Raw genomic sequence first — 12,417 nt, 5'->3', positions numbered from 1 at the left:
AAAGAATCAAGAAATACGGTGTGGTATTTGCACATTTATGTTGATGGTTAAGTGTAAACACTATTGGTCTTAATGGCCACTAGTAGTGTAATGGAATTCATATAACCTCTTGCACCAAAACTAAGCAAACCATAGTTCACAGTTGGTTGTTATCTAACCACTGTAATACTGAAATGCGTAGAATCTGGGCTAATACAAGAAGATAACTCTTCTATAACAATCGTGTTACTTTTGGATAATCTAAACTAAGTCTTTTTAATTAAGCAAAACTCTATGGAAGTAGCAAGTAAGAAATAACTTTATTATTTTTCTTAAATTGAATAATAAGAATTTTATTTTATAAGAAAAATAAGGATTATTTTTTTTCGGGAAGTGTAGCTAAAGAGCTATGGGAATTAATTTAAACTTTAAATCCCAGCCTATCTTGATCCTGAGCTGTCAGTTTCAAATATCAACCAGTAGTAGAATTTTTAAATAACATGGTTTGTAAGCATTAGTGTTAAATGAGGATATTAATGGAGTTACGGTTACGTGAGATATTCTCCCTTTCAGTTCTAAGGAATGGATTCCTTGGATAATGTACCAGGTAGTCCACCACTTAACAACCAAAATTGGGACTGGAATCTTGGTCATTGAACAAAGCAATTGTTAAACAAGATGCCGATGTACCTGCTTCATTCAACTACAGCAATCTTAGCACTCCTGGTTGCATAAATCTCCTAGTTGTTAAGGGAGAGCACTTTTGCTCTCAAAGAATATCCTGCTGTGAGGAATTCAGCTCCCCTGTGTCCTCTCCGCTTGCAACCTTCCCTTCCTGCTTCCCCATTGACTCTATGGGGAATCTGGCAGAGAAGACTGCAAATGGTGATCATGTGATCAAGAGGCACTTGGCAACCAGTCATAAATCAAATCAATTGCACTCTCTGAAATGCAGTCATGTGACAATGTGGGTGGATACACACACACACATGATGTTATGCTTTGCAATATCCAGAAGTGCTTTATGGGGCATAAAGCATCTATTCGGAGGCTTAACTTTGAACAGTTGTTAAACAACCAGTCGTAATTCAAGGACTACTATAGTCCTACTCTTTCGCTTTGCAAATATAGGTAATGAGACTATTGTCCTGAGGCTGTTAAAGAAGTCATGCAAATATATCTCCAAAACCTTTTTTTTTTTTAAAGACTAATTTTTAAGATTTAGTGAAATGACATATGATATCCTCTGTGGTCTTTGGACATATGCAATATAACAATACTTGGCATTAAATTTTGAGGATAATGTTAAAAAAACATTGCCAGGAATTGGACGAAGTGAGACATAAACCTGATAGGTTCCTCTTTCAGTATTCCTTGGAACAATATCAATCAAATGCTATATAACCCTAAATAAGCACCCACAGTTAATCAAATAGGGCTGAAAATCTCTTTGAAGTGATAGCAATAGCGATAGCACTTAGACTTATATGCCACTTCATATTGCTTTACAGCCCTCTCTAAAATGTTCACAGAGTCAGCATATTGCCCCCAACAATCTGGGTCCTCATTTTACCCACCTCGGAATGATGGAAGGCTGAGTCAACCTTGAGCCTGGTGAGAGTCAATCTGTCAAACTGCTGGCAGCTGGTGATCAGCAGAAGTAGCCTGTAGTACTGCACTCTAACCACTGCACCACCATGGTTCATATGATAAAAAGAGCCTTGGTGGCGCAGCAGACTAAAGCACTGTTAAGTAACACCAGCTGCCTGCAATTACTGCAAGTTCAAATCTCACCAGGCTCAAGGTTGACTCAGCCTTCCATCCTGTCGAGGTAGGTAAAATGAGGACCTGGTTTGTGCGGGCAATAAGCTGATTTTGTATAAAAAAAGAACATGGCTTGGGGGGCCCCGAAAGCCCTACTAAGCAGGTATATACAAAAGTATGAAGGCTATTGCTGAACCCATTGTAAGCCGCCCTGAGTCTCCGGAAAAGGGCAGCATATAAATCAGTCAAACAAACAAACAAACAAACAAATAAATAAACTCAATATTGTCTTCCTTCCTTCCCTCCCTCCCTCCCTCCCTCCCTCCCTCCTTCCTTCCTTCCTTCCTTCCTTCCTTCCTCCTTCCTTCCTTCCTTCCTTCCTTCCTTCCTTCCTTCCTTTCTTTCTTTCTTTCTTTCTTTCTTTCTTTCTTTCTTTCTTTCTTTCCATATGTTGCCATATGAGAGAGACTTGACTAAAACTTTATAATAGCAGGTAATAGCTGAATTCAATAAATCAGTTTTCTGAATTCTGTGTTTCAGGTCCCAAACTTCTACAAAATTGTTATGCTCATTATTCTCTTGGCATGCAGCTCACATAACACAGTGCGTAAGAAAGGCTGAAATTTCATCTTATCTACCCTTGTTGAGAAAACAACCGCTCAGGTTCTTGCATTTTCTATCAGTTTTTATCAGTTGAGAGTTTTGTTTGCAAAGTGTATCTACTGTTTAGTTTTAGAACATGAATACATAACCTGTGTCCCCCGAAGCCTTGAGTAGAATTCCTGGAGTTTCTTCTGACTGAGTTACTAAATACATTAAATCATACAGACTACTGCAATGCGCTCTACATGGAGCTACTCTTCAAGATAACCTGGAGGCTACATTGGGTCCAAAATGAAGTAGTTTGGGCAGTAATTGGCATGTCACAGTATGCCCATATGACAGCACTGCTCTATGAGTTCTGTCAGTCAAGGGACTATTTATCACCTGTAAGGGTTTTTTTTATGATATAATGTTGGTTACTTGAGGAACTGTCCCTTAATAGTTTCTGCCCATTACATAAGGTTGGATAGAATGTATGTGCTCCAGTTTACCTCAATTAAATAATGCTTTCTATTGGAATCTAAAAAATGTGCCTTCTCTGACATGGTGCCTGCCCTCTGGAATAGCATCTCCCCAAGATTTTCATAGTTCCCATCTTGATGATGTTCAGGAAGTCTTTGGAAACCTGGCTAATCTCCCAGGCCTTGGAATAGAGTGGTGGCCTTTATGATTTTTCTTCTGGACGTACATGTATCTGTATCTTTACTGTTTCTTGCTTTTAAAGTAAAGGCCATCCATAGTTGTTGGGAGACAGGTGATCTCCAAATTGGTTCTCTTTACTGCTTGAAGCTAGCCCTGGGCATACTACTTGGAGACCAAATGCACCATATGGCCTGAGGAGGGGTGAAATGCTCCCGGTTTGGACCGGATTGCCCGATCTGATAGCGATGGCGGTGGGTGGTTCGGAGAACAGGTAGCAAAAATCCTTGTGTCCCCCCCCCCCCCACCATGCCCAGCTGAGCCGCACGATCATCAGAGGCTTGTTTTTTGTTTTTTTTTACTTTTAAAAGCATTTGTTTCTACAACTTCTTCCGTGGAAAAAATGCTTTTAAAAGTAAAAAAAAGCCTCTGATGATCGCGCAGCTCAGCTGGGATTGTCAGAGAGACTTTTAAAGCATTTTTTTTCTGCAACCTCTTCCGGGAAGAAGTGGTTAAAAAAATGCTTTGAAAAGACTGACTATCAGACAACACAGCTGGGATCGTCAGAGCCTTTTCAAAGCATTTTTTTAACCACCTCTTCCCCGGAAGAGGTTGCAGAAAAAAAATGCTTTAAAAGTCTCTCTGACAATCCCAGCTGAGTTGTCTGATCGTCAGAGAGACTTTTCAAAGCATTTTTTTGCATTTGCAGAAAAAATGCTTTGAAAAGTTGAAGAAAAAAAAGTTGGTCACGCCCTCCCAGTCACATTACCCCCCCCAAGCCACGCCCACAGAACTGGTAGTAACAAATTTTACATTTCACCCCTGGGCCTGAGCTTTCTTGTGCACTCCCCCCCCCCCTTTGTAGCTTTTCTCATCCGGAAAGGGGAGGCTGCCAGTTGCTTGAAACAATGAATACCAGGTACTCCAGTCCTACATGAACACAATTCATAGCTTTTGTCTTATAATCTGTAGTAAATCTTTGGCTTGTAAACGGATACATGCCTGGGCTGGTGGAAGAATTACAATTCTGTGATTGCGACACCACATTGTTTGCTTGTGATGTCATCTGTGTGCCTTGCAAATTTTAATCCTGATGGTGGACCTGAAGCTGATGATGAAGCCCAAGAAGACATACTGTATAAGTTTGAAAGGGCATGTATTTTGGGGTTTGGAGACAGCTTTACTTGGACTATTCCAGTCTAAGTGCGTCCTTATTGAAGTTCTGCATTGGCTTTTGGCAGAGGGGAGATTACAGGGTGAAGATCATCATATGGCAAAGTGCAAGATTGCCTAAGCAAACTAACAATGTCTTTGAGGTCAAAGTCCTTCTGGTGCCAATATGTCTGAACTGAAGTGAAAGAAGTTAAATGAAGTTCTTTTTACATGTGACTAAAAATATGATTCTGATGTGTGTTAACTGTTACAACTGTTACAATCCAGAATTGCAACACACATTCCAATCTTTCAAAATTAGGGTACTTCATCAAACTTGCTTGCAAAGTGTAAACATCTGCATATGCCACAGATGGAAGCAAAACTACATAAAAAATACATTCTTGGAGATTCTGTGTTCGAGCAAGCACTTTGGGTAGTTGCTACCACTAAGTAATTGATGGTGTTGTGTGTGTTGTTGTATGCTTCCTATTTAATTCAGTTAAAAGTGCCTCTAACACTTTTATTTCCTGACACGGAGACATAAATTTAATACTCTGTTACAATCCCAGGCAAGCCTGCAAAAGCTCCAATAAATGGAGACATGAGCTTCAATAGACTTTAATGCTGTAGATTGTTTTTCTCCTGATGCTTTCTCTTTAATTTTAATATTGGTTTTCTATATCAATACACTCAACTGTGATGGTTAACTGAAAGCCCTCTGAGGAATTAAGTCTATTCCAGGAAAAAAGTCACAAGGTTCTGCTACATTCAAATAATCTTTTGAATATGTTCCTCAAAGAAACCACTTCCCCCCCCCCCAAACATTTATGCCTGTGGTCATATGTATTAAGTCAGTTTAGGGGCTGATATGTCACCAGCACCGTGGGAAAACGGATCGAGAGAGTTTCTGTCTTGGAGGTTAGGCTAGCTCAAACATGTTGTTCCTGCTTTGATTTTGGGGGAGGGGGAATCTGAATTAAAAAGGAAAAAACACACCCAGCATGCTTGGACAAGGGGATATAAGTGCTAGAGAGAAACAATTTCTGGCCAGTACTACTTCCATCAACTTCAGAATAATCAAAATATGTTTAGCTCACCAAGCTGGTAACATCAAGCGCATACAGTAATTCTGTATTTCCCCTATATTTATTCTTTTGGAGGAAAGGTTGCAAGCAAAGACTTTTATTATAAACAATAATAATGGTACAGTATTGTTTTATTAAAATCTGTTTTTTTAAAACTGAAATATTGTACAAGACAGGAATATAGTCTTGCCTGTCTTGGGAGATCATCTTAGAGGATTAGGTTTTTAGAATTGCTGCTGGAGGATAACCTGTAGCTTCTTCAGCTTCCTCGGGGTTGATAGATCAAAAAGGAGGTATTTATTGTTTTAATGTTTTTTTGAATTGTTTCGTTTTGTAATTATAGAATTGTAAGCCGGCCAGAGTCACTTGGTTGAGTTGGGCTACTATAGAAATTGAATAGAGAAATCAGTCAATCAATAAACCTTGAAACTCTGTATATCCATAAGATCCCACATTCCCATCCCCCTTGGAGATGATGATGTTATTTTTTTCTACCGCTGGAAAGAAAAGGGAGTTCTTTAAAAAGCACTAAGGTTTAAGAATTTTTTAAAAGAATTAAAAAGGAGAAGTGATGCACTCTCTTTAAAAATGGGCATAATAATAAATGATTCCTTTTTCTCTATAGGACGGAACCTCTTTGACTAGATGGTTGGTATGCTCAGGACTATTGAGGACAAGCTCATTAGTTTTATAAAGAGTCTATATTTAGCTCATAGGCCACTCAAATGTGAGGTTTACTTTGTTCACTGTAACATTAGTTTTGTTGTGGTTGCATCGGGTATTTACCTTATGAAAAAGTAGAAGGCCTACAATCTTAGGAGGAAACTGCATATAAATCACTGAACAAATTGTGCATTTTGAAGATCCCTGCCCTATCAGATTGCTTGCTCTGTAACTGTAACCTATTCATGTGTGAAAATGGCAAAGTTCGGATCGGAGGTGGAGTTAAGGTCTGTTTTTCTTGCCAATCTCAAGGAGTGTAGTCTGTATGTGCGGCTTTTCTGTTTAGTGGAGTTTTTCCCTCACCTCAGTTGTAGTCATAATGGGAAAGGATTAAATGTGCCTCAAATTCCATGATCCAGCCTGCAACATTTCTACTACCCTACTATTGCTTAACGAATCCATTATTTTTTTTTAAAACATTAATTTGTTGAAAGTTATTTTAAATCCCTTTTGGGAAAACATTTGGATTTGGGGTTGTTTTAAAATGTATAAATACTGATTTGATCTTAACTCCTTCCTTCCTTGACCCCTTTGCTTCCTTCCCTATTTTAAATTTACACTTCTATTTTTTATCCCCTTCCTGCTGTCTCTCTGCAGCCTTTTTCCTCCTGCTTCCTTGCTGTTGGTGGCTGGGCTCCTTCTCCCATGATTTTCTGCACTTAGACCAAGCTGTGCCTTAACCAATCAATTCAGACCGGCCTTCCTCCACAGGTGTGTATGGTATGGAAAATCAATCTTAAGTTTTATTTTGTGTCAGGATGAATATTGGGGTTTCTTCCAGATTGGCTTTCTTTAAAGACTGGGGAGCTTTTGTGGTAAGGAGAACAATGGTTCCAGGATGGAAGAAATATATAGCCTATCTTCCTTCCATATTTACAAATCTGTCAGCCTTTTTGTATATGAGGTCCATTAAAAATGTCTTTATTAATTTATAAGTAGGCTGTGGCTGAAGATATTTCTGATGGACATATGCTAATGTTTTGCCTTGAAGCACTTTGGCAACAACCGTTTGGGTAGATGATATGCAAAATGGCTTGTTCTCCTTGCTTGTCTTGTTAGCCCTGTTATGAAGACTGACAATCATCACTATTATTAATATTAATAATAAATATTAAGGTTTATAGCTTAACACTTGTGGCTTTGAATTGATAAAAAAGGGGGTCTTGAAGACAATCGGCTTGAGAAAAAAAAATTCTTATAAAATAAGTCTGAGCATTTCCCAATCCTTAACCCTAAATTATCCTAATGTATTATATCTTTTATAGAAAGACTAAGTTTCCAGTTGGGGAATAAAATGCATAAAAAAACAAACAGATGTAATTCCATACACAAGTGTATATATAGCCTTGAATGATTTTGGAACATTAAATTGGAGAAGCTCTAGGATTGTTTATATATTGTGACCACCGCATAAATAGTGGTAAAAAGCATTTAAACAATTTTATGTGGCAAACATTTTTTGGTAACATGTAACAAAACTTGCATCTTTTCACCACATATCTCCATATATGTATGTTTGAAAGAAAACACTGCAGTTTCTTAAAAACACTACCTGTTGCCTCTCCCCTTCTGGCCCGGGCTTATCATGTTGCTCAATATAACTACTATAGCCTGTTATAATTAGTTGGCTAATCAATCAGTTAGTCAGCTAACTGATTCCCAAGGACTGTGTTTTTAAAATGGTAGAAGTTACTCTCCTCATGACAGGAATGCATAAACCTAAAGTGACATGCAATTTCCTGTTCAAGGGACAGTGCCCTGAAACCAAGCAGGCCGGCAGATATGAAAATGCTGCTACAGTAAAATATGTATGCGTGGTTGAGACTGACTGCAATTTCCCAAAACAGTTTTTAAAGTTAAGATGACTTCCTTTGAAGACCGGTTTAGTATAAATAATGTAATGAGATAAAATGATCAAGAATCACTAAAGATTGTGCTGACTGGTGTTCACAGAAGGAAATTTGGCTAAAGCTTCTTTTTAAAATGGCCTCCCTATGCATTAAACAGTCCTAAAAATTAATCAAGGAAGGCAGCAAGTAAGAGCCATTTAACTAGAGCAAATTCTTAGTAAATGTACTAAAATAAGTGTGCTATGCTGCAGAGATAGAAAATTCCAGTCTTTTTAAAATGATACTGATATTTGACATTCTGATAGAAAGAAGTCCTAAAAATGTAAACTAAGGCATCAAATTAATAAAGAAATTAATGTTACAATGTCATTAGCATGCCTATATCCTATCCAGTATCTGATTTGCAATGAAGAAAATTCTGGAGGGATGACTTTTCAACCATCCAAAATGCCCATTGTCTTATTAAAGGAACACTCCTGTAAATAGGGTTTCCTTTCACACACAGATTTGTATTCTTGAGCCAGTTAAAGTGTTGCAGTTACTATCTTGAGAGGTTATTAGTGTACAATTTTTCTCACTCTGCTGATTTGGGGGAGGATGACTTAGGTGGAACCTGGCCTCTTTCAAGTATTTTTAATCTCTCTTCCCAGATCTAAGATCGGTCTTTCTCTCTCTCTCTCCTTGCTTGTCTCCCAAACGTGTTCTTTGAAGTGAGGGGATCCTTCTCCCCTCGTACCCCTTTTCGGTGTGTCGTCAATTCTCACATCCCCCGTGGCATCTCCCTGCCTTGCACCCACTCTCCCCCTGTGTGGGGCCTTCAAAACCATGGATGACTCGGAAGTGGAGTCGACTGCCAGTATACTTGCCTCCGTCAAAGAGCAGGAGGCACAGTTTGAGAAGCTGACACGGGCGCTGGAGGAAGAACGGCGCCATGTCTCTGCACAGCTGGAGCGCGTCCGTGTCTCCCCACAGGATGCCAGCCAAACAATGGCCAACGGCACCCTCACCCGCCGGCACCAGGTAACATCTAGTGATGTGCTCAAGCGGGATACTTGCCTTCTTCTGATTATGTGGTTCCTGCTGGAGGGCTACTTCGATAGTTTGGCTTCTGTTGGAAATACTTTGTGGAGCAGCTTGGTCCAAGAGCTTCAGGTTTCTGCTGTCTGCACAGCTAAGTGTTTTGATGAGTGTATTTGTCAGTATTCAATATGAGTAGGGCCATAGAGCTGTGTTGGTTAAAGGCTATCCAGTGTGGGAATCAATTAATAAATGGTCTCATCCAATTTCACAGTGTCTGGCTAATGCTTAAATTCATTGTACTTATTACATATGTACTTGTAGTGACAACTGAGAACGCAGGTTCACTATTTGTTTTGTGGATGCACAGTACAACAGTGGAGATGTTTAGTAGTAAGCCACTAGAGTCCTTTGCTCTTTTGGAAACATCCTGTATGTCATGCATATATATTTATACCCTAAAGTTTCTTAATTGCTCTCCCCATGTCTAATGCAAGCTCCTGTGTATTCTCAAACAGTAGCTTGATGGTTTTTATGAAAAGAGAGCCCTAAACAGATGAAATAGACAAAAAGAGTAATGAGTAGATTTACTGACTAAGGAATGCCAGACAGTAAACAAAGCTCTCTTTGCTCTGAATGACAATATTTGTACAAGATGATGATAATAAAATGGCCTCCAGTGTGACTATCAGATCCTGAAACTATTGACATAAGAAGCATGAAATAGAACCAAGGAAATGTGTCTGCCAACTGCCACAAGTGAGGCATCAAATGAATTTGATTAAACTTTTGCACCAAGCTCATCTTGCTTTTCCCCTTGGGTTTTGGCTTCTACCGGCTATTCAGGTTCTGCCCTTTTATCTTAAAAGTGTACAGATGAGTAAATAGCCAATATCAGATGATGTTAAACTTGTGCTTAGAATAAATACTGCATACCACTTAAACTTCCATACTTTGGGTAGAAATTACTTTGGATGCATGCAGGAAGACATAATTATAAAGGTGATAAGCAGGAACTCTCTGCTGTAAAAAAAAATTTAAATGCATTTTTCCTTTTCATTCTGGGCAGTAAAGGGTGGTGTCTGTAAGTAGAACTAGATGATGGAGACCAGGTTGATTTTCCCAAGAGGTTTTATCAATGGCTTGCTTTTCTGAACTATTTCTAAAGGTGCTTCCATTTGCTGTTTTGAGCTTTTGTGGCCTATAAAAACTGGGACAGCATGGACTCAGTATTTATAAACTTTGGAATGTACAGTGTTCAACTTCAATGTTATAGATGTTAATAAATGGATACGATAATACACACCTGCTTCTTTATTTCTATGAAGAAATGTAAACCTAAGATACTACCTACACTGTATTGCTAATATTATCTTGTCACTTTCAAATCGCAGCAGCCTCATTTCTAAATATTTGGCATTGTAGCTGTATGTGGGATTCAGTGTAATAGACTGAAGTGCTCAGTTGCCATACATGCCTCTGTCTCTCTCTCTCCCTCTCTCTCTTTCTCTTTCCTCTCCTGCCCCCCATTCCTTCTTGTTTTCTGATGCTGATCACAAATTCATCATTATTATTTTTTGCAGAACGGCCGTTTCTTGGGCAATGCTGACTTGGAGAGACAGAAATTCTCAGAATTAAAGCTCAACGGACCACAGGTAGGAAAAGAAACTAAAAACTTCTTTCTGGCAAAGCTTACAGAAAGCTGCGAAGCTGTTTGGAGAAGATCTTAGATAATTGGTTGGAATCTTAGCAAAATCCAAATAATTGGAAGTCTTATATGGATAAAAGATGTGAAGGAACATCTTGGTGACTAAATGTATGAAAAGAAAATCCATGATCTTCCATTCTTGTTTGGTGGTTTGCTATTTGACTAATATACTTTTAAAAAAGTAATTAAGTGCAAATTATAACAAGAGTTCTAAAGTCTTAATCAAGAGCATGTATCACTGAATTTATGTGAGTTTTCTGCATGAGTTTTTTATATTACAGTGGGTGCAAACAAACATTATGTAGCAATTTGTTGCTGTCAGAGACTTGAGCATAAAAGATTTTTACAAAGGGTGTTTGACCTGTAAGAAATGACTTCTTAGAGTATTGTTTGAACAGAAATAGGTTGATAGGTTTCCCCCTCATTTCCCTAGGACCATAGTCACCTCATATACAGCACCATTCCCAGGATGCAGGATCCAGGACAAATTGTGGAAGAGACATACACCATGGAGGAGGACCCAGAAGGTGCCATGTCAGTTGTTTCAGTAGAGACCTCAGATGATGGGACAACCCGTCGTACAGAGACCACGGTGAGAGTCTAGGGAGAAGTGGCGAGGATCTTAGGCAATCTGTCTGGGAGGGTTTCTGTAGGGAAGAGGTGATGTTTATGGTTCCTAGATGCATGGTATTGAGTAACCTCTAAGAGCAAATAAAAAGCATATAACACAAATTATGGTTTTCTATTTTTGTCATTGGCAGCTGTCTTTATATTGTGATCTGAGGTAGCTTTCACCTGGTGATTTATTCAGTTTATTATTTCAAAGGACCAGTGCAGACATAATATAGAAAGTTTATTAAGTACAGAGAAAGCTGCAATATAGTTGCTTTTTGACCCATTAGTTATGCTTTCTCAGTCTGGTTGGAGTTAACTATTGTATTGGCATAAAGCTGATAATCAGTATGAGGAAACCATTAGTAGCGGATCTGAAATCCTGGAGGTGTTTTTGACTTGACATGAGGAACAGAGCATGTGATCCTGCCAACAGCTCTTGACTGGTTATGCGTTTGGTACTCTTGCATTATGTGAGGTGTAGTGGGATTCTAACAGCCACAGAAACAGTTCTACAGGTCTTCTTGTTGAGTAAATGGTGTTGGATTTAATTTTCCTGTAGTCTGGGAGTTTCAGGGATCATAAAATTTTCTAGGGAATGCTATAGAACAGTGATGGCTAACCTTTTTGCCATCGTGTGCCAAAAGCGGGGGGAGTGTGGGGGTGTTGCGCGTGTGCATGCCCACATCCATAATTCTATACGCCATGCGCATATGACACCACCACCCCGCGGTCCCCTGCTTTTGGCACACGATGGCCCAGTGGGCCCATTTTTTGCTCTCCCCTGGCTCCAGAGCCTCGCTAGGAGCCTGGGAAGGACGAAAACGGCCTTCTCCACCCCACCACCCCCCGAGGCTCTCTGGAGGCCAGAAACAGCCCATTTGCTGACTTCCAGTCCCACTGGAAGTTGGGAAATGGGCTGTTTCCGGCCTCTGGAGAGCCTCCGGGGGGGGAGGCCACTTTCGCCCTTTCCAGGCTCCTAGACAGGTTGTGGAGCCCAGGGAGAGCAAAAAACAGGCCATTTCTGGCCTCCAGAGGGCCTGCTGGGGGGTGGTGGGGAAGGCCGTTTTCGCCCTTCCCCAGGCTCCTAGAGAGGCTCTAGAGCCTGGGAAGAGCAAAAAACAGGCCTTCCCCACCCCCCAGGCCCTCCAGAGGTAGGAAACAGTCCGTTTCCCTACTTCCAGGTGGCCCAGAAGACCCAAAAATCAGCTGATTGGTGCACCCATGCACACCACAGCTGAACTCACGTGCCCATCGATATGGCTCCGCATGCCACAGGTTC

The 12,417-nt window shown here is 39.9% G+C and overlaps 1 protein-coding gene across 50 annotated transcripts in view; it reads left to right on the top strand.

The window, feature by feature from the left end:
• Positions 1-12,417, top strand: part of CTNND1 (catenin delta 1) — a 69,949-nt gene that overhangs the window by 20,608 nt on the left and 36,924 nt on the right. For 24 of the 50 annotated variants that reach the window (XM_087881541.1, XM_087881530.1, XM_087881550.1 and 21 more), the window contains 4 exons: positions 6,546-6,659; positions 8,510-8,818; positions 10,399-10,470; positions 10,957-11,115. In XM_087881541.1, the coding sequence (XP_087737667.1) occupies positions 8,624-8,818; positions 10,399-10,470; positions 10,957-11,115 (426 nt within the window). In that variant the 5' untranslated portion in view covers positions 6,546-6,659; positions 8,510-8,623. Of the gene's footprint in view, positions 1-6,545; positions 6,669-8,448; positions 8,819-10,398; positions 10,471-10,956; positions 11,116-12,417 lie in introns of all 50 variants that reach the window. The other 26 variants (XM_087881545.1, XM_087881555.1, XM_087881536.1 and 23 more) reach the window with 3 other exon arrangements.

Source organism: Pantherophis guttatus, chromosome 1 (genome assembly GCF_059756535.1).
Source record: "Pantherophis guttatus breed Tessera chromosome 1, ASM5975653v1, whole genome shotgun sequence".
Taxonomy (NCBI): domain Eukaryota; kingdom Metazoa; phylum Chordata; class Lepidosauria; order Squamata; family Colubridae; genus Pantherophis; species Pantherophis guttatus.
The sequence above is the reverse complement of the archived record's forward strand: the minus strand, read 5'-3'. Positions and strand labels throughout refer to the sequence as shown.